This window comes from Pseudorasbora parva, chromosome 24 (assembly GCF_024679245.1).
Source record: "Pseudorasbora parva isolate DD20220531a chromosome 24, ASM2467924v1, whole genome shotgun sequence".
Classification (NCBI taxonomy): Eukaryota; Metazoa; Chordata; class Actinopteri; order Cypriniformes; family Gobionidae; genus Pseudorasbora; species Pseudorasbora parva.
The window spans coordinates 35,103,093-35,127,072 of NC_090195.1; the positions used below are offsets into that span (position 1 = coordinate 35,103,093).

At 39.0% G+C, this 23,980-nt stretch overlaps 1 protein-coding gene across 1 annotated transcript in view; it reads right to left on the reverse strand.

Moving 5' to 3' along the window:
* si:dkey-192l18.9 (F-box/LRR-repeat protein 7) overlaps positions 1-17,405 on the reverse strand; it is a 95,725-nt gene extending 78,320 nt beyond the window's left edge. Inside the window, exon 1 of the mRNA XM_067434983.1 lies at positions 17,228-17,405. Coding sequence (XP_067291084.1) covers positions 17,228-17,264 — 37 coding nt within the window. The 5' untranslated portion in view covers positions 17,265-17,405. The remainder of the gene's footprint in view (positions 1-17,227) is intronic.
* Positions 17,406-23,980: the final 6,575 nt, after the last annotated feature.

Sequence of the window (23,980 nt, forward strand, 5' to 3'; positions counted from 1 at the left end):
TTAGTTTCTTTTGTAGACGAACACTCTCTGCGTTTAAAACACCGACGAGCTCTTCTGGCACTGCAGGGTTGTGTTATTGAAAAAACAAGCTCTAGGAGTCGCACGATAACTACGTACACGTTGCGGCATTAGTTTTGGCTTTTGTTCACACAGCGCTCGTCCCGGGTCGAACCCATAGACAGTAAAAGAAATGGACAGAGCGATCCCATTGACTTCAACGGCGGAAAGTGAGGTCAGTAAAGGAGCACTCGCTTCCTGATGGCGGAGCGATCTGCGCCGGCTCAGACTGAGCTTGACGACGTAGATGTGACGTGAGCCTCCTGTCTGACAGCTGTAGGTCTTCTAGTAGTTGTGGAAAGTGAAATCTGAATCACGTTGTTTAAATATTTTCTCCCGTTGCTTTTGGCTCACTATGGGCTTCTCCCCATTCTTCCCCCTTGACTTTATCAGACTTTAGGTCTCCACGTCCCCCCGACTGTCTCATAGACAGTAAAAGATTGCCTGCGAGCGTCTCCTCAGGTCTATACGGTAATTTCTCAACTGTGCGACAGAGTCGCGTTGGTTATGACGCAATCGTTAGCCTATTTTTACAAAAACAGCTTCTGCGGGGCGATAGTGTAAGATACAAGGTAACGGAGCCTTTTATGCATTGTCGTGTTTCTTTAGAAATAAACAATGGACAAATTGAGTCTTTAAACGCCTCTGATGTAAAGTTATTCACTGTCAAAGTGACTCAAAAATGAATGGGAGTCAATGGGATGCTAACAGCAGGTGATGGCTTGGTTAGCAATGGCCGCCCCTATGGGTGGAACGCTTTCCGAGCGCTAGATTACCCCCTTGGTCAAACCCGCAATATTACTAAGTCCCCGACCCGGGTTCAATTCGGTAATCAATTCCGGGACGTGGTTGCTTTCACACAGAAGGAATATTGCGGGTTCGACGTGCAGTGTGAAAGGGGCTTTGTTGAGGCACTAATAACTAATTAATTACTATTACTAATTATATCATAGCTATCAAAATCCAGTGTTTTGTATTTTGCCTACACTCTAAAAAATGCTGGGTTAAAAACAACCCAAGTTGGGTTGAAAATGCACCAACCCAACAATTGGGTTGTTTTAACCCAATGGTTGAGTTGTTCTTACCCAGCAATTGGGTTGTCTTAAGCAACATTTAACCCAACCACTGGGTTAAAACAACTCAACCATTGGGTTAAAACAACTCAACCATTGGGTTAAAACAACTCAACCATTGGGTTAAAACAACTCAACCACTGGGTTAAAACAACTCAACCACTGGGTTAAAACAACTCAACCATTGGGTTAAAACAACTCAATTGTTGGGTTAAAACAACTCAACCATTGGGTTAAAACAACTCAACCGTTGGGTTAAAACAACTCAATTGTTGGGTTAAAACAACTCAACCATTGGGTTAAAACAACTCAACCATTGGGTTAAAACAACTCAACCACTGGGTTAAAACAACTCAACCATTGGGTTAAAACAACTCAACCATTGGGTTAAAACAACTCAACCATTGGGTTAAAACAACTCAACCACTGGGTTAAAACAACTCAACCATTGGGTTAAAACAACTCAACCATTGGGTTAAAACAACTCAACCATTGGGTTAAAACAACTCAACCACTGGGTTAAAACAACTCAACCATTGGGTTAAAACAACTCAATTGTTGGGTTAGTGCATTTTCAACCCAACTTGGGTTGTTTTTAACCCAGCATTTTTTAGAGTGTACGTGAGTTTTTGTTGTAGATGTCTATAAAAAAAAAAAAAATTAAAAAAATTTTTTAAAAAAAAGTGTACTGTGCTAATTAATTGAGATTTCTTACAGCTCTTACAGGTTGTTGGCCTTGTCTGTTTCGTTGCTTCTATTGCTCTCCCCTTTTTTGTAAGTCGCTTTGGATAAAAGCGTCTGCTAAATGATTATATGTAAATGTAAACTAATTCAAAATTAATTCAAAACTCATAACCACAATTACATATTACTTAATCAATTAGTTAAAAGTCATGAGCCTCAACAAGTAAAGCCATAACATAATGACACCTTTATAAATCATTAGCTAATGATGAATTAAAGCAGACACTGAAGCTGAAATGCGCAGCTTTGACCCGTTGTGGTAATTAACACATTCATTTACATTATTAGTTAATATAATATGTTATTAAGGAATTAATACATTATGACAACTAATAACAATTTAATGATTACTTAATCGATTAATCATGATGAATCTTCATTAGTTGCTGATGCAGTGATCATTAATAAATGGGTTAGTTCACCATTAGTCATACATTAACTCATGATTATCTCTGCATTAGTTAAGCATGAATTAATGCATATTAGTGTAGCCGTATTGTAAAGTGTCACCAAAGAGCGATCTCCAAAGCAGAATGACGTGACCGGCACCGAGTGCATTGTTAGCACTGCGACGACATGCTGCGGTGCCAGAACTGATCCAGAACATCTGCTCGGGTTCCTGAAAGCGGACCCCATGTGCGCCGCACGCCTCGAGTTACGGCCAGATACCAGCCCTGTTATTATTATGTTGCTAGGCAAAGCTTTCACAAAGCTTAAAGTTTTCAACTTAATCAAAATGGATGAGGAAACTGTATTACTGTGCTGCTAAAAGAGACGCAGGACCGCTCTTAGTCAGAATCAAGAGCTGAAGCCACAGATATCTGCTGAAAGATCTGCTTTAGCACCGCAAAAAATGCATTTCTTGTTTCTAGTCCAAATATCTACAAATTCTGACATTAAGAAACATTTACAAGTAAAAATTATTATCTTTGAGGAAAAAATACTAAAAATTAAGAGAGTTTGTACTTAAAATAAGATAAATAATCTGCCAATGGGGTAAGTAAAATAATGTTGTTTAAAGATTATTTTTCTCACCTCATTGGCAGATTATTTATCTTATTTTAAGCAAAAACTCACTTCATTTTGAGTTATTTTGTCCCAAAACAAGACAATTACTTTTGCTTGTCTAATAAATACTTCTTGTTTTAAGAATTGTTAGATGTTTGGACTAGAAACTGTAAATAATTTTACAATAAAGAAAAGCATTTTTTGCAGTGTGTACTGTTTTAGGTCGATAATAAATAATGAAGTATGGCAAACAAATGTGCCCTATATGATATAAACTGGAAAATGAAGTGGCACACACACACTTTCTTCAAAATAGCCTAGATATAAACGCACAGATGGGTCATTCTCAAAAACGTAATTTTAAGACTTTTGAAATAAGCTAATTTATTCTCCCATTAAAGCTTATGGTGAGTATTTTAAACATTTTGATATTATTAACCATGAAGGAACATTTGTCTTGATTTTACTTTACAAATGAAAGTGACAGTAATAGTGACACATTTTCATTTCCTCCTGGGACCCAGAAAAAAAAGTTTTTCAAATTTTGTAATTTTTCATGTCATTAGATTGTTTAGAGCATAAGAAACAAATGGACACATCATTTTTTTTGAAAAATTATATTGTATTCATATGATATGTACTCTGTAGTTGACACCAGGACTAAAAAATGTAATGAAATGAAATTGCTTGTATAGGCAAAAACAATGGGATTTATTTTTAATTCACGAATACATAAAACGTTTTTTAAAGATGATTCTGAGCTATGTTATAAAATATATAACTGAATGCTTTGATATACCATCTTACTTTATGCAATATGTGGGTAAAATGGCCATACTTGGATTTTCCCATTGAATATAATGTATCGATACACTGCATCTAATTTGCATATTAATGTGTTCTTGGTGCAACGTAATGAAAAAAAGAAGTGTAAGGAGAGTAATAACTGGCAGCATTTTCCTAATAATAGGTAATATTTCATAGTAATATTGATATGTAATTAACTTCCCTATACTGCTTGTGTCTCTAAAATGCCTGATAAACAGGATTTAATTCCTGGCGTCTCAACAGTGGACATTTATGCAGTCAATGCCCTGTAACAGCAAGTCATATTTTGATTAGAACCCCCATAACATTTTCCTGAGATGTTGATTTATAACAAACAATTAGAAAATTAATCAGATTTAAATTATAATTACAAAATATTAGCCTATCATTTCCCTTATCGAGGGAACGAGACACTGCGTCAGAACGTTGCGAGAACGCCTCTGCGTGATCATGTCATGAAGCACTCGTGAAATCAGTCCAATGGCGTGACGGGACGTCATAGGACCAGGAAACTATACACCTGACCCAATCGATGTCAGCTTTTTCACAAGCGCTCTGTGTGAAACTGTCTGTCTATTTAATGTTGTTTGTCCAAAAAAAAATGCATATAAACATATAATGGCGAGCAGACAGCACTTTTGATCGTGTGTTCCTCCCTGCCCTCGCTTCATTACGAGTGGGGATACACGCCATTAATGTGTTGTTTGTTTGGAGCAGGGGCGTGGGACTGGGGGGATAAAGGGTACTGAGTAACCAGGGCCCGAGGCAGGGGGGGCCCTTAGAAGTCAGTTTTCTATACATACACATACATGGTACGGGGGCCCAGCAAGATGGTTTGTACCCAGGGCCCAAAATTTGGTGCTACGCCCCTGGTTTGGAGTGGCGAATGCTGCACGGTCAGCTCTAGTAAAAAAGGAGCTGACAGTGTTCATTCATAAAATTACCGACGTGTAATATGTACTATCGAGTGTATCTGCATTATCGAGAGTATCTGCTCCTGTTGGCTTCTTCTCGAGGAGAGAAAGTCAACAAAGATTCTTGACTCGATCTCGGATCTCGCGTTTGCCGAGGCAGCGTGTAGATTATTGGTCTGCATCATATTTTTTTACAGTCTATGGTCTGTATCTACAATATGAATCTGATTGCTACAGATCGCGGCCTTAGATCTCGCATTTGCTGAGGCAATGTGTAGATTATGGGTGAATGGGTCCGCAGCATAGCCTATGCGATGGGGAATTGAGCAGATGGGAATTTCCCTTTCTCTCTCTCTTATGATCGTGTGCAAACTAAGTAGCCTATGTGTTTGCAGACTATGTCTATGGTAGACCAAGTTTAGTAAATGTTTTCAGATGAAATGAAATGTTAAATACTCACCTGAGTTGATGTCGGTATTAACACTGTATTCAGTCTCATCCAGACCGTTTTTACTTGTCTGATGTGGCTGCATTTAATTTTGAGGAGTTAAATTATAAATACTTTTCAGAAGTTATGTTAAAACATTATATTCAGCCTTTCATCCAGACCGTGTTTACGTTTCTGGTTGATAGTTTGCTGCATTTGATTCTGAGGACTGAGGAGTTATATGATAAATACTTTTTAGAAGATTATCTGTCTTAATACATTATATTCAGCCTTTCATCCAAAAAGTTTTTACTTGTCTGGTTGATATTCGGCTGCATTTGATTCTGAGGAATTAAATGATAAATGCTATTCTCTAAGATAAAGTCCTGACACCGGAAGGGTCAGACTTCTGATGGCAGTCCCCTTCGGAGTGGGTCGGTGTTCACCGCATTACACGGTGCCCGTCCCCCTTCGGTGCCATCAGGGGGCCGTTCTGCCAACCCTGCCACCTCATGTGCTTCAGGGCGCAACGGTCCTCAGCGAGCACACGTCTCCATGTCCGCCCGGAAACGTAGCGGCACGGGGAAGCTCAAAGAAGGTCAGTTTGGTTGCTCCCTGCCGGTGCGCCGTTTCAGGACACCAAGCTGACCGCTCAACAAACACCAGAGGCTGGCCTCGAGAGGCTGGTTCCCTTAGTAGATTTTCTGGCAGCGTGGAAACTTCTGCCAATTATCTCTGATTGGGTCCTGCAGATAAACGGGGTGGTATGAGAGAGCGACATGCAAATCTGTCCGTGTGAACGTCCCTGAAAGGGGACCTATTATACAAAATTCACCTTTATATGGTGTTTGAACATAAATGTGTGTCATACACAACCAACCTATAATATAAAAAATTCACAACACTCCTCTTTTTTAATCCCCATAAACCATAAGGAGTGTCTCAGAACAGAAGCAGTGTCTCAGAGCAAGTGTTTGCAGATTCTATCAGTGTGATGTCACATATGCCCCGCCCACGACTGCTGACAGACTCCGCCCTATTAGCATAGACTCCGCCCACAGTGAGCTGTACACAGTCCTCCATCTTTATCTCCTATCAGAGCATTCAAGTAAGAAATGCATTCTTATTAAAGCTACTAAAGTTATTCAGTCGAGAGCAGTGATGATTTTCAGTTTTTCTTCTGTTGTTTGATTCACAGTAACTGCAGATATAGCATTAGGTGCTGTATATTACTCTGCTGTCACAGATATAATATACATGTTTATGTTCACAGACATAACCGACTGTGTTTATGTGAACTTTGTGTGTTTGACACTTTAAGTGCAATAAGACGTGAAAGAGAGCTTAGTTTGATACTCACGGGATGCTCTGTCTGACACAGCTTTCTGTGTGTGTGCTTCAGGTGTGTGCGCTCAGAAAACCATATATTATAAGTTTAGAGACTGATATGGCTTTAAAATAGCCTGACAAGCCAGACCCACATCAAGATGTTTGGTCTGGAAACTCACCATAGACGGCTCAAACCCTTTCAAACTCCCTCTGCACGCGATAGGATAGCGCTACACCAACCAGAGCAACGAAGGTGAAGCAGAGCTGACTGATTAAACATTCACCGTATCCGGTCGGCTTAACTCAGAACACATCTTCCCTTCTTAAGAATGACTTCAGTGCCGTTCTTTGTTCTTTTCTCAGAGAAAAGCTTAACTCAAGTCTTCCAGAGTCGCGGTCAAAGCTGATTCGAAAGACCGCCGTTCGCCAGTTTCTGTGTTTACTAGAAGCACGCAAACGCAACTCGGCCGTCGTCATTATGGCCCCGCCCACCGACTCTATACACAATGTGATTGGCCCGGCAAGAGTTAGGCGAATACAGCTCAGAAGGGTATTGAGAGTTGCTAGACGACACTCGCGGACAGATTAGATTTGCTGCCGCTAGGGGGCGTCTAGATTTCTAGGCTAGCTTTAAAATGCATACAGATCATGAACTCTCATGATGATGAAGAACCGCAATGTCACGTGAATGTGAGCGCGATAGAGATCAAAATCAAACCCACACAGATGTTTTAGTTTTTAGCAGAGCAACCGAGGCAAGAGCTGTCATGGCTCCGCCCTGTTCATGACGGGGGGGGGGGCGGAGCAGCTCATTTGCATTTAAAGATACATGCACAGAAACAGCACGTTTTTCCTTCCACTAAAAAATGGCCATTTACAACATGGTATAATAAATGATCTGTGGAGAATTTTGAGCTGAAACTTCACACACGTTCTGGGGACGCCTGAGACTTATATTACATATTGTACAAAGGGGGATAATAGATTCCCTTTAAGAGTGACTGATGTAGATGAATAGATCATTGATTTGAGATTAATCTTTGCTCTTAGACCAGCGCTGAACTATAACTGAACTCTGACCTGTAAAAACGATGACTGGAAAATCCAAAAGTCTCCATTCTCTCTTAATAAACTAGGGAAAAAAGTGCTCCGCTCGACTTTGAAAATAAATTTGAATCATTAAGCTGTCAGTCCTTTGCCATTCCGAGTGCAGCCATTTCCCATCACGTAAAGGGAGAAAGGGACTGCAAAGCAGATTTCCTTCGAATTTTCACAAACGGAGTGGCCAGTCCTGCTTTTGATCCAATGACCCTAATCCATAAGTCGTAAGAGCTCTTTTCCACCTTGATGGAGACTAAAAAGCTCCTAAGTATTCCAGATGGAGACTAAATGAGTAGGACTGTCCTAGAGACACATTCCCACATGTGCCTTGATTTATACCCATTCACAGACAATGCAGACTCTAAATTATAAAAGACAATCTACCCAGTGGTGCAAGTCAATTTGTCCAAATAATTTTGGGCCACAAAGTCATTTTTTTAAACTAATAAGCTCCTGATGGGTCCATAAAGAACATTTAACCTCCACTGGAACCTTTTCATTGCACAAAAGGTTTGTTATAGTGAAACAAACATCTTTAAATTATTAATGTTATTCACACTAAGAAAAAAAATGGGGTCATGAATTGAGAAATCAAATGTTCCTTGAGCGTTTGACATATAAGAGGTCATCAGCCTATAAGAATATCCTGTAAGTTTCAAAACTGAGCTGTAACCCATCTGTAATGGGTTAACCAATTCAGTAACCAATCCTTGGGATTTTTTTTTTTAAATGTAATGATTCATGTACAGTCAGATGTTCTTTGTCTGTGTCAGTAAATCAAACCAGTGACTAAATGCTCAACTTCACATTTTTCTCTTAGTAGATGAAAATAATCTGTTATTTAAACTGTGATTAAAACCTAGAAAGCGATCAAAGAACAATCACTGGAGCTGTCAATGAAACCACTCGAGTTTATCAGTGACTGAGTTCTGGACTCGCACCAAAACTCCCGTTATAATCAACTAATCTCTTATTTACATTGTGTTTGCACTGTTAGTTATGATGAAAGCATTCGTTAGTGAGCAGAGATCCAGTTGAATATAATCTCGTTGAATAGATCTGAATATAATGTCGTAGATCTGAATATAATGCCGTAGATCTGAATATAATGCCATAGATCTGAATATAATGCCGTAGATCTGAATATAATGCCATAGATCTGAATATAATGCCATAGATCTGAATATAATGCCATAGATCTGAATATAATGCCATAGATCTGAATATAATGCTATAGATCTGAATATAATGCCATAGATCTGAATATAATGCCATAGATCTGAATATAATGCCATAGATCTGAATATAATGCCATAGATCTGAATATAATGCCATAGATCTGAATATAATGCCATAGATCTGAATATAATGCCGTAGATCTGAATATAATGCCATAGATCTGAATATAATGCCATAGATCTGAATATAATGCCGTAGATCTGAATATAATGCCATAGATCTGAATATAATGCCATAGAACTGAATATAATGCCATAGATCTGAATATAATGCCATAGATCTGAATATAATGCCATAGATCTGAATACAATGCCATAGATCTGAATATAATGCCATAGATCTGAATATAATGCCGTAGATCTGAATATAATGCCATAGATCTGAATATAATGCCATAGATCTGAATACAATGCCATAGATCTGAATATAATGCCGTAGATCTGAATATAATGCCATAGATCTGAATATAATGCCATAGATCTGAATATAATGCCGTAGATCTGAATACAATGCCATAGATCTGAATATAATGCCATAGATCTGAATATAATGCCGTAGATCTGAATATAATGCCATAGATCTGAATATAATGCCATAGATCTGAATATAATGCCATAGATCTGAATATAATGCCGTAGATCTGAATATAATGCTATAGATCTGAATATAACACCGTAGATCTGAATATAATGCCGTAGATCTGAACATAACGCCGTAGATCTGAATATAATGCCATAGATCTGAATTTAATGCCATAGATCTGAATACAATGCCATAGATCTGAATATAATGCCGTAGATCTGAATATAATGCCATAGATCTGAATATAATGCCGTAGATCTGAATACAATGCCGCCGTAGATCTGAATATAATGCCATAGATCTGAATATAATGCCATAGATCTGAATATAATGCCATAGATCTGAATATAATGCCGTAGATCTGAATATAATGCCATAGATCTGAATATAATGCTATAGATCTGAATATAATGCCATAGATCTGAATATAATTCCATAGATCTGAATATAATGCTATAGATCTGAATATAATGCCATAGATCTGAATATAATGCTATAGATCTGAATATAATGCCATAGATCTGAATATAATGCTATAGATCTGAATATAACGCCGTAGATCTGAATATAATGCCGTAGATCTGAATATAATGCCATAGATCTGAATATAATGCCATAGATCTGAATATAATGCCGTAGAGCTGAATATAATGCCATAGATCTGAATATAATGCTATAGATCTGAATATAACGCCGTAGATCTGAATATAATGCCGTAGATCTGAATATAATGCCATAGATCTGAATATAATGCCATAGATCTGAATATAATGCCGTAGAGCTGAATATAATGCCATAGATCTGAATATAATGCCATAGATCTGAATATAATGCTATAGATCTGAATATAATGCCATAGATCTGAATATAATGCCATAGATCTGAATATAATGCCATAGAGCTGAATATAATGCCGTAGAGCTGAATATAATGCCATAGATCTGAATATAATGCCATAGAGCTGAATATAATGCTATAGATCTGAATATAATGCCATAGATCTGAATATAATGCTATAGATCTGAATATAATGCCATAGATCTGAATATAATGCTATAGATCTGAAAATAATGCCATAGATCTGAATATAATGCTATAGATCTGAATATAATGCTATAATCAACACTTTTCGTGATTAGTTGACCTTGAGAGCTTTAATAGTAAAAATGTGTTGAGTTTTAGAGAGAGTTCCACATGTAATACTTATTTCATATGCAATAAATATCATATACTTGTAATATAATTCAGACAGACCCCTTCAAACAGAGCGTTCAAATCAGAGGCTAAAATCAGGGCAGGAAAAATGCCTTTTATTTCTAAATTATGACAATTTCTGATGTAAAAATCACACTAAGTGCACCCCAGGAAACATTATAAATCAATAAACAATGCAGTTTATGGCCATTTTAATAAATGTTCACCGAAAGGCTACTTAGGAAACTAAAAATGGTTCATTGCTGTGAAAAAAAAAGAAAGAATCAAAGAACAGTTTGATGAATGTTTTTACTGCACAAAATACTGTTTGGAATGGCTGTAACTGGGCCCGATATTATAGCTGTTGTATTTCATTGCCCTTGACGTTCAGATGTGATCCTCGGAGGATCCATGTCCTTATCCTGCACCTACAGTAGGCCTTCATGTGCACTTGTTGATTCTAGAAGGGCAGGGAGTTTATTGAACACATTACTTGACCCTCCACTGAGCTCAGATCTCCGTGAGCTGCTGAGCCTCGCAGTAGAAATCCAGTTATCAAAAGAGCCAAGGCTGAGGGGAGACATAATTGTTTTCTGTTCTGGAAAACAACTTCTCAAAAGCTTTCATATGTTTCCTGTCCTGTGCTTATGCAAAGCACAAGACGAATTTTGCCAGGCCTGAAGACAAATTCAAAATCAGGATCAACCTCAACAACAGAATCCAAGATGCAAATATATTTATGAAATTTTATATGCGGTAAATAGTGGTTATATAATAGCTTCATTTGCCATTGTTTTAGACAATTAAGCACTATCAACACATAATCAAATAACCATATTACTACAGTAAAGAGAGTGTGTTATTGTGTTTAAACAGTTGCAATGAGCGAGAAGTGAATTTTGAGCTTACATCTGTTTTCCAAAAATACTTTGCACCTGCTTAGATCACGGTGGTCCGAAGACATTCTGTCCCAAATTTCTGTAATTGCCTCACACTCTTTAAAAGAAAATGCCAACATGTTGGATGAACATTGAACCACAAGTGGTCTATTAAAATCACATAGAGAAAGACAACACATGCACTGATCTCAGTTACTACAAGAGCTTGATTAAAATTATATTCTTAAATAGTTAAAGTTAAATTTATAACATAGTCCCATGTGTTCACATGTGTTCACAGGAGATGCACAAGAGATCAGGTAAACCATGATCGAATCGCAGATGCTGATATCAGGCAGATGTAAACAAGGCCATTGACTGTGAACATATTCACACACCCACATGTGTGGAGTTTTCAAAGCTGCATAAACATCTGCACGACACCATCGTAAAAGCCTGAGTGTTGGTAAATATCCGCTGTTACTTCTGGGATCTGCACTAAAACATCCACTCGGTGCCACTAGGAGAACCATATGAAATTGCACAAATAAATATAGCTGCGAGCAGCACTAATCAGTGTTTAAGGCCTTTAAGCACATATGCATAAAAAGATATTGTTTTATTTAGCAAGCATGTAACCACTTAGATCATAGATGGAAAAGACCATTTACAGCCGATACAGGCAATTTACCACAGGAAACATATGTTTTTAAAGCTTTTTAACAGTTAAAGCGCCATCTATGGTCCGATCTCCCTAAATGTTTGCATGCTTCTTTAGAGTCATGTGTTGCAGGTGCGCACCAATTTTTGTGAAGTTTCGAGCTTTCGTTGAGGATTTATAGGCTTCTAGTATATTTTTTTGCTTTACCCATATTCTAAATGACCCTGTTATAGCAACCCAATGGGTAAAGTTCAACTCTTTGGATAATTATAGATCTAGAGAGTCCAGAGAATTGTCCTGCATTGGTTTTATTCAGATTGAGTGAAAAAGACTAGTTTGCGAACGTAGGTTTTTTACATAATCGCAAATATTTAATGAACGATTTGATTGACAGCAGTGAGTCATGAGCTGTTCAGATCTATCAAATGATATGAATATTGTTTGGATATATCAAACACCACGTGATTACAAAGGTGTTAAACTTGTAAGTGCCACCTAGTGGCCAATTTCGTTCAAAGTTATCACAGACCTCTAGAGTCATGAGTTTAACATGCCCACCGAGTTTTGTTCCGATGGCGGCCATGTTTTTTAGATATACGCCAATGTCGGTATAGATAATCATGGCGCCTCGGACAAAGACACTGCATGCCAATTTCCAAGTCAATCGGACTAATGGTTGGGTGGTTATAGCCATGGTCATGTTTTTTTCCTGTTATATTTTTCCCATGACCTCAGATTGAGCTCATACACATGTGTCCCGAGTTTTGTGAAAATATCTCGTTCCGTTCATGAGTTCTAGCCATTTTAGTAAAAGTGGCCCCTCTCACGTCAAACATTTCGGCTCCCATTAGTGACCGTGAATCAAAAAATGTATTGATATTCATGCAAAAAATCCAAAATACCCGAAAATTTCTCCAGAAAATTTCAAATCCCAGGCATTCATTTTGTCTGTCTCGAAGATTCCAACAATATAAAACAGTTGAGCCCTAAGCCTAACGGTTTAGGGGTGATGAGCCATTGTGTACTTTCGATCGCTGTAGCGCCACCATCAGGCCGATTTGGGCGAGCTTTGGTGCTGTTGTAGATGGTGTGAGTACTGCCATCCATCAAAGTTTCAAGACTCTATGACTTACGGTTTGGTCTGACCGATCACTTTATGGGAGAATGATGATCCTTGGAAAATGAAAGAATTACCACAGAATTTCAGCGCTACACACTTGAACCCCTAATGACTGTTTCCAGACAGGTTTCCCAAACGCTCCCCTTATTTCCCATGAATCAGACCAAGGAAGTCTATAATTTATAAGTTAGCATTTCCATTGATCTCATTGGCAGTTGCGACCCGATGCCAGAGATTGACTTAAGTCGCACACACAGTGACTTCAGACTTGACTTGAGACTCGTCCTCAAAAGACTTCAGACTAGTTGCGGGGCTCGTGGACAATGTCTATTTTTAGTAGGGCTGTCAAAATTAACGTGCTAATAATGCGTTAACGCAAATAATTTTTAACGGAACTAGTTTTATTAGTGTAGTGCGCATTTTCTGTTTGATCTGTGGCCCGTAGTTGGAGAAATTGAGATCAGCCATAGACATAAGCTAGTAATGCAGCAGTAGCAAACATTAGGGGAAGAAAAGGGTTAACAATGACATTACTCTGAAACAAGTGCAGTTATAGCCTACATAAGATACCATATTTTCTACTTAACTTTTATTAGACTCCAGATCGAAAAGTTCATTTTTTCACTAAGCACATTCTCTGCCGTCCGCACGCGATGCACTGAAGCTCACTCTCGCCTGAGGTACTCACCACTTACAGTACATGTCTTTTATTGAACTAAATACATTACAATCGGCTAAACCGATTACGCAGCTTACTTTTCTGAACAAGAGCGCTCCCGAGTCCCTGTTCTTCACACTGTTCACGTGAATCGTGACAGAGTTCGGACCATAGACTGTAAAAAAAATGGCCGTAGTGTCCGTGACGTCACCTGTAGGATTCCGATAAGCCGTTCTGAAACGTAAAGTGAAGCGAGTCATTCCCGGATAGCATAAAATGGGCAAAGAGGCGGGATGTGGGCGGAGCTTAGGTGAGGCAATGACTATAGACGGCGGATAAATGGCTATCCACCTGTCACTCAAAGTAACCACACCTTTAATTATGCAGAACTTTAAGTTGAATAACAATAAGTTATAAAAAAATGTACCCCCCTCACAGTCGTCATGAAGGTCAAAAATAGCCGTATAGGCCAAAACCACAATTTGTACCAGGCTGTAAACATGTTTTTTTCTGCTGTAAAGTTGGGCATTTTAACATGAGCTCAATGAGATTCTGCTCCTTCTGGAGCCTGTGCCTAGTGGCCAGTAGAGGAATTGCAGTTTACATTACTTCTGGCTTCAAGAGAGATCGCAGGAGGTTGCCGCTTGTTCGGCACACACACAAAATACCGGCAGTTCAATAGGGAAACGCGCAGCTCTTAAAGGGGCCGCACTATATTCCTACTCGTGGAATATGGACCTCCTCCAAGTATGTTGTGGTGCTGGTGCTCTCACAGGTCCACATTATCATTATAATTCCGCGACAGACAAGGGAGTCCTTTCTCTTCAGAACCTAAATGTTTGGTCTGTACTTTACTGTGCGTTCATGCTAAGGCGATATTATCTTAAAGGTAAAGCATTCTTGGTGTTTTTGTCATGTTGCAATAGCCTGTTTACAGTCATATAACAAAATCAAAGCCGATACATGTATGTTAATAGAGATTGGTGTCAAAATAACATTACATGCTTTGAATTCCTTATAGCTTTGCAGTGTTCTACACGTGATGCAACACTTAAGAGACTTATTATAATAAAGAGACTTGAGACTTGACTTGGACTCGAGCCCAGAGACTTGAGACTTGAGACTTGACTTGGACTCGAGCCCAGAGACTTGAGACTTGAGACTTGACTTGGACTCGAGCCCAGAGACTTGGGCCTTGAGACTTGATTTGGACTCGAGCCCAGAGACTTGGGCCTTGAGACTTGACTTGGACTCGAGCCCAGAGACTTGGGCCTTGAGACTTGATTTGGACTCGAGCCCAGAGACTTGAGACTTGATTTGGACTCGAGCCCAGAGACTTGGGCCTTGAGACTTGATTTGGACTCGAGCCCAGAGACTTGGGCCTTGAGGCTTGACTTGGACTCGAGCCCAGAGACTTGGGCCTTGAGACTTGATTTGGACTCGAGCCCAGAGACTTGAAACTTGATTTGGACTCGAGCCCAGAGACTTGGACCTTGAGACTTGATTTGGACTCGAGCCCAGAGACTTGAGACTTGATTTGGACTCGAGCCCAGAGACTTGGACCTTGAGAATTGATTTGGACTCGAGCCCAGAGACTTGGGCCTTGAGACTTGACTTGGACTCGAGCCCAGAGACTTGAGACTTGATTTGGACTCGAGCCCAGAGACTTGGGCCTTGAGACTTGACTTGGACTCGAGCCCAGAGACTTGGGCCTTGAGACTTGATTTGGACTCGAGCCCAGAGACTTGAGACTTGATTTGGACTCGAGCCCAGAGACTTGGGCCTTGAGACTTGACTTGGACTCGAGCCCAGAGACTTGGGCCTTGAGACTTGATTTGGACTCGAGCCCAGAGACTTGAGACTTGATTTGGACTCGAGCCCAGAGACTTGGGCCTTGAGACTTGATTTGGACTCGAGCCCAGAGACTTGAGACTTGATTTGGACTCGAGCCCAGAGACTTGGACCTTGAGACTTGACTTGGACTCGAGCCCAGAGACTTGACTTGGACTTCTCTGCCCGATGCCACTCTGAATATTTTTCATGTGGCTGATGACTTCTCATAAGCACTAATAATGTTTTGCCCGTTCATTTTACACAGCAGCATTCGTGTAAATGCAAACTTTTGAAAACAGGTTTCGAAGTGAAAGCGATACTGTTATCGTCACAATGTTAAAAAAAACGTGAAAATTATGACATCATGCGCATGTGAATTACATGTTCAGTCTGTAAGGTGACATCGCCATCTACTGGCCTGGCGGCAGCGTGTGGACAGGGGTCGTTTTGATAACATTGTTTGTGCGCAAAAACCCCCCAAAGGAATACCTTTCTGTTTTTAGTAAATCGTTTTCGCATAAACGTACCCTAAAAACTAAAACCATGAAAAACATTTTTGTTACTTGAAATAAAATATGTAACATTAACTAAAATGAACCCAAAGCATGCTGGAAATTAACATTTATTAATATGTTTAATAAATGAACATAACACTCTACAAAATGCTGGGTTAATAAACGACCGAAGTTAGGTTGAAAATGGACAAATCTAGCGATTGGGTTGTTTTAGTTGTGTTAAATAAAACTACCCAGTAGGTTAGGCAAACATTTAACCCAACTTTTGTTTAAAAATGACTATGGCTGGCTTAAAATTACCCAAAATAGGTTAGAAATTAAAAATCAGACACAATTACTAGAGGCAACAATAATAATCAAAAGTTGAACATTTATTAATAAGCAATTTAATAAATATTTATTGTTTAATTATTATTCATTAAGAGTATTAGTTCACTTATTAATCATTATAAATGCAAATTTCCAAACTACTTTGGGTTCATTTTAAGCAAGCAATACAGTATTTTTTTAACAACAGTTGAGTTAAATAAAACTAACAAGCAGGTTTGGTAAACATTTAACCCAAACGCTGGGTTAAAACAACCCATTTACTGGGTAAAAAAAAAAAATGCTGGGTTTGTCCATTTTCAACCCAGGTATTACTTGTGGGCGTGGCTGTAGTCCAGTGACGTTTCCCAGGTAACCCCGCCCCTAAAGCAGCCCTTATTGGTTCTCTCTGGCAGGTGTCACGTCTCAGGATGACTCTGTTAGGTTTTATTGTTGAAATATCACGTTTTATGGGTTATAACCACTAGCTTCATCTGATGAATGTAGCATGCTTTACTACACCATGAACAATTCCTTCATGAATTTTACGTTGGACCATTACTAAATAATAATACCCTAATAATAAATTTAAATAAAATGAACAAAAACCCCCTCGTTTTTAGTTAAGAGACAACATAATCTAATCTGGCTTCATTTCCTAAAGCTCCAGTGCATGGCAAATATGACGAGTTGAAATACTCGCATCGCAAAAAGTTCTCAGAAAAAGCCCTCAAAGTCGCAGTTCCTGGAGTTGACATACCTTCACTTCCACACTGTTTGCCATTGTTCGCGCCCATCCTGAAGAGCTCATAGCGCCGCTGTTCCTCGGGCTGAGTCCTCGAGCTCCATCAGGAGTCCGGCTCTCTATAACACACCGCTCAGAAAACAGCAGCAGACGAGCTCCATTATCCGACAGAAGGAGTCGAGCTGGTCTCCAGCGGGCGGTTCCGACTGAGCAGATGAGAGAGAGAGAGAGAGAGAGAGAGAGAGAGAGAGAGAGAGAGAGAGAGAGAGAGAGAGAGAGAGAGAGACTGACTGAGAGGATAAGGGTTGGACCATCTTTAAAGAGACCCCAGTTTTAAAACACACACATCTAAAGTAGTGGCAATAGGCTATAATATATTTTGTTATAACATTATAATAGAATATAATTTGATAGGCTAATGTTCTTTAGGCTAATGATAATATACTAGGCTAATAATATAATATAATTTATTATAACATTATAATAGAATATGATATAATGTTCTATAGGCTAATGATAATAGAATAGGCTTTTTTATATTATTATTTATTATTTTATATAATATTAATTATATTATATTATAATATAGGGTAATAATAATATAATAGAATAACAATATAATGTAATGGAATGTATTATAACATTGTAATATAATATGATATGTTATATAGGCTAATGATAATATACTAGGCTAATAATATAATATAATTAATAATATAATATAATATAATATAATATAATAAAGAGTACTGGACTCTGAAGAAGCACTGTGATATGTATGAATGCCATTGCATTATTATAACCTCGCTGTGGTTGTCAGATTGTAGTGGAGCGAGTTCATAGTTCCTAACGTGTGATTTTGTGGGAAACTGAAGTCATGTTCACTAAAAGTTAAGCTATGGTTGTGAAAATGTACATGAGAGACTGATCGACTGCGATCAGATGCATCGCAGTATTTTGATTCATATAAACGGAGTATTGCTAACCATGTGGATCATTAATAAAATAAATATCAATATGAGTGGCAGGGCACGGACCGAACTAGCCTGACCGTTACTGTGTGTTCTATTGTTAGAGACTTCCTGAGCAGAATAAAGGCATTGGGACTATCAGCGGAAGCCTTTTACTCTCAACCAAACAGGAGTCAGACACAAGGGTATTTCTGTCCAGGAATTACTTCCAGAAACTCCCATAAATCAGTAAATGCCCTTGACCTTTATGTTGTAGCGACAATACAAAGTTCCTTATTGTTTGTGCAGGGCGGACAGTCATTGTTTCAGAAGTCTCTCCTTATCACATTCTTTAATGATAAAGGTGAATATCACAAGATTCTTGGACCACACATTTTTGGAAAAGGTCTTTCTAAATACCAAAGGCTGTTGTTAATTATGCATTCATTTATTATCCATCGATCAAACGCAGATCTGAGCGGAGTCTGTAAAACATGTTGAGTTGCATAAAAGTTATTTTTCTTGGAAGCGAGTTTGAGAAAACCTTTTGCCTGCTCTGTTTGGCTTGCATGGTACCAATCAGCGGTGCGTTTGGCTGTCTGGACGAGGGTCAAATGCCAAGCCGGAGAAAGCCTTTACAGCCAAAAGCTCTGCCTCCAGCCCAAGAGCGCTATCTACTTCCTGTCTCTGGGGCTCTATTGATGCAGGCTGGCACACACACACACACACACACACACACCAGATGTGATACCAAAACAGCAGGAGGAAAACTGTGCTCTTGAAAAGGGCTGAGTAACCTGAGAGTTGGAGAGAACACGCAGCGATTAAAGCTCAGATATTACAGTTGCAAAATGTGAGGTTTAGTTATTTAATATATGTTCCTTTTATAGGATGAGGTGCGAAACATTACAGTCAACAACAAAAACACACACTTTTCTGAGGCGTTTTGACCAGGACACTCTCCGGAGTTCCCTGAAGGAAGCATTATAGGGCTGTGGCATTTATTGAATCTGTTGGTGTTGTTCTTCTTCCGCTCTTGAGTCTATGGGACCGCGTGTGGGAAAGTTATGAAATTTGGCACACTGATAGAGGTCTGTCTTAACATTACCTACACCAATGTTGGAGTCTCTAACTCAAACCCTCTAGCGCCACCACCTGTCCAAAAGTGCACTTACATTTGTGCTCATAGCTTTTGAACCTGTGAGAGTTGGAAACAAAATGTATTGATTCCTTGTTTATATGTCATTTTCGGTCCAATTTTCCCGCCAGAAACAACAAAAAAGTCCTCACATTATATTTAATCCAATGGTAGTCAAATTGACCCACAAGGGAATGATTTGTTCATTTTTTAGATCTCAATAACAAAACTCCTTGAATCCAGTAAAAAAAAAATTGTGTATTTGTGGATCAAGTGTATCAAAAGTCCTTGGGTTTTGGACCACTCAGATAAACTCTCAATTTTCTGGTCAAAATGGCCCGTGGGAAGGATGAGGGTTTAGTTAAACAAACACCATTTGTTCATGTAACTTCAACATCATGGAATGAACGCATGTTTAGTGAATGTATATGGCTCTCTGACATGAATTTCATATATTCATTCATCCACTTTCATATATTTTAATGTTACACAACTGAATTTTAATACTGCAGTACATAGTTCACTAATTTTAGCTATAGTAATAGCACACATTAACAACTGAAATGTCTTCAGCAAAGCCATCATGACATTAGCTGTATCAATCACAGCCTAAGCAAACGCTCCACTCTTCTCCACTGGAGTAACCCACTGTAATTTAAATTATTCTAATAATTCCAACATAATTGAATATTAAACACTATTTTACACAATCAAGTCTCCTTTCTCCTCTTGCTCAACACTTTTATCTGTAAAATAACAATATTTACTCTCTCTTAAATTAAGCCATATGCAAAGCATGCTGGGAACTAACAAGCCCCGCCCAGTTTCAGTTAATGCAACACAAATCATTCAGGTAATCACAACACAAATGGATTAGGTAAACTTCAATTTGACTTATATTTAAGAGGATTGAACACAATTAAATTAAGTTAGAACAAAATGTATAGCACTCTCATTTTAATAAAGCAATTTGAACGAGCAGTAAAAAAAAAAAAAGTTCACTGTACGTTGGGTAAAGTGGCTAGGCAGTGTCCAAATAAGAGACGGCAGGTTTTCAAAGTTGAGAGCAGAAAGGAAATACAAACACACACACACACACACACACACACACACACACACACACACACACACACACACACACACACACACACACACACACACACACACGTTTGTTTTTGTGACATATGGGGACATTCCATAGGCGTAATGGTTTTTATACTGTATAAACTTTATATTTTATCCCCCTATACACTTCCCCTGCCCCTAAAGCTACCCATCACACACACACACACACACACACACGCACGCACGCACGCACGCACGCACGCACGCACGCACGCACACACGCACACACACGTTGTGTTTCCATGTTTTATGGGGAACTTTCCATAGGCGTAATGGTTTTTATACTGTATAAACTTTATATTTTCCCCCTATAGCCTGGCCCTAAACCGGTTACCCATCACAGGAAACATTCAGCATTTTTACATTTTCAAAAAACATCACTTAGTATGATTTATAAGATGAGTTTTCCTCATGATGACCAAAACATGTCCATCTTTGTGGGGACATTTTTTTCCCTATAACATAGGGTTTACCAGGCCACACACACACACACACATACAAATGCAATTATAAAACATTTATTTGCAAAAATTTGAAAATTAAACATGATAAATTATTAAAAAAACAGCTAATGTGCTGGTGGACACCACGTCATGTGGGCATGATAACTGTAAAAAAGCTGCCTTTCATTTAAGTACAGTCAACTTGGATGTTCAAGTCATTTCAACTGATAAAAAAAGCTTGTATAATGTATAAAAAATCTAAACATTGCTTAACTTATTTTGATGAGTTAAATCAATGTTGTCATAAGTTGATCATATAAATCTTTAAAGTTCCGGTGAAGATAATGAAGGAATGAGCTTGTCTTTCATTGCTCCTTCACTGAGTCGGCCCATATGACACACAAGTGTCCGAAGCGCTCCGAGTGGGATTCGTGCTAACACGGGACACACACACACACACAAAGCTCAGGCATCCATTACAGTCGAACAGCCACAGTTCCAGAAGAGTCATCGCCCGCACATTGATGGACTTCAGCACTCAGGTCAGGGGAAATGTGGAGGCTATAGAGGGTTGGATGGACAGATGAAAAGCCTGGAGGTTGGCAGAGCCATTCGGACAAATCGCCGGCTAAATCTTGGAAGCCGTCGTCACACAAGTATTCATCGTCTTCAGAGTGACCGGTGAATTGTGCGCTGGCACTACTGGAGACTAGAGCTTGAACGGCAGGACCATATTCGCCCACCAAATCTTGGAAGCCGTCGTCAAACCAGTATTCATCGTCTTCAGGGTCACTGACGCTACTGCTATGATGAGTCTGATCTAAAGAGGGGAAAAGAACATCATTAATATTCATGAGTAAATTCACAAACATCAGTTTCTTTTTAGATGTAAGACACAAAGTGTATCACTAAAGGTGTATAACACCCACATTCAGAGCCGGACAGTTACGGAGTACATTTACTTCAGTACAGTTTTACGGGATCTGTACTTTACCCGAGTATTTTTGGGGAGTATGACTTTACTCAAGTACACCTGAGAGGCAAATATTGTACTCTTTACTCCACTACATTTCTATCCATAACTGTACCCGCTACTTCTACTGAAAAAAACAACTCGGAAACCCTCGATTTGTTGTTTCGCTCTCAAATGTGATTGGATTGTGCAGCGCCACTGATTGTGACGGCCTATTAGCAATCAGCTTTCACCAAAGTCTAGCCTGGATGCCAGCCGAACTCAGCCCCGCCCACAACATTTGAGCTCGGGCAGTTCGGTCTGGACTCGATCCATAGAGGAGTAATTATGCCTGAACAGAAACTGACCAATGAGATCATCAGGGCGGGCTTTAGACGATGACGGACAGATGATCAACAGAAACTGACCAATGAGATCATCAGGGCGGGCTTTAGCCGATGACGGACAGATGATCAACAGAAACTGACCAATGAGATCATCAGGGCGGGCTTTAGCCGATGACGGACAGATGATCAACAGAAACTGACCAATGAGATCATCAGGGCGGGCTTTAGCCGATGACGGACAGATGATCAACAGAAACTGACCAATGAGATCATCAGGGCGGGCTTTAGCCGATGACGGACAGATGATCAACAGAAACTGACCAATGAAATCATCAGGGCGGGCTTTAGATGATGACGGAGAGATGATCAACAGAAACTGACCAATGAGATCATGCGTGTGTGTGTGTGTGTGTGTGTGTGTGTGGTTCTAAGGTCTTGGACCACCTAGATCAACTCTCAACAATGAGTTCCTAGAATGGTTTAGATTTTAAAGCAATAATAATAATGTCAGTTACAGACTTTGACTCTGCATGTTCATGTGATTTACCATCAGCACTTGCAGTCGCTACAACAGTCCCATCCTCAGTGTCCTGTTCATCTTCTTTATCTTGACCTGAGCTGGTCTTCTTGAATATTTTCCGAAGGAAAGACTTAAAAGATCTCTTTTTCCCATCAGCTGGTTTTGGATGTGTTTCTACAGTACCAGTGGAGGATTGCTGCAGTGTACAGTCCTGTAAACTGACCACACTGACACAGTCACTTGCACAGCAACAGATTTGTCCCATGTTTGAAGTGTTGGCTGAATGAACTGGAGAACTGGCAAAGGTAAAGAGATGCAGAATGGAATGAACAATTCGGGGCTTTATGTACTGTGGCGTCACGTTCGAATCACACACTGTGACGTCAAGAGCTAAATCACACACTGTGACGTCACGGCCGCTCGTGAGTTCGCTCTGTGGGCGTGGCCTCTGCGCAGGCGCCTTTACTGTAGCTTACTTTTGCAGGAGCACAAGATAATTTATACTTTGCACGAAATACCAGTTTATTTTATGACTAAGCTCTCTGTAAAGTGCTACAATTGCGTTTATATGATCTAATAATTATATAGTCTCATTCATTGAATATCATACAAAAAAACATGTCAAATAATTGTGTTTAGTTGTGTTGTTGTACTGTATTACTGCCAATCACTACTTAAGCTCCCCTGTGTCCGGATTTATTAACAGTAATACAGCTGTCAAACTATATTAAAGCAATGAGTGTTACTGCATGCAGGACTTTTAAGAATATTTTGTTCTCAAATGTCCTTGAATTGTACAGATGTGCATTTGGAGCAGATGCTGACGATTGTATTGGTTGTGTGCCTGTATTAACTGAACTCTGCATGTGCTTCACATCATCGTATGGAAAATGTCCATTAAAGATACAACAAGCTATTTAATCAAATGTTCTTAGTTTAAAAGAAAGGGCACTTGGTTGGATATTTTATTTAATATAGGCCTCATTTTGGAAGTGTTGAAATGTCCGACTATAAAATTCCTGGACTGAGATAGATATTAGGGACCACAAAGAAAGTACAAGCAGACATGATTGAATATTTCAGGTTTGTATGTATATATACACATACACATATACATATATATACACATACACATACACACACACACACACACACACACACACACACATATATATATATATATATATATATATATATATATATATATATATACACACACACACACACACACATATACACACATACACATATATATATATATAAAATCAAAAACAAGAACATTCAAAATTACAA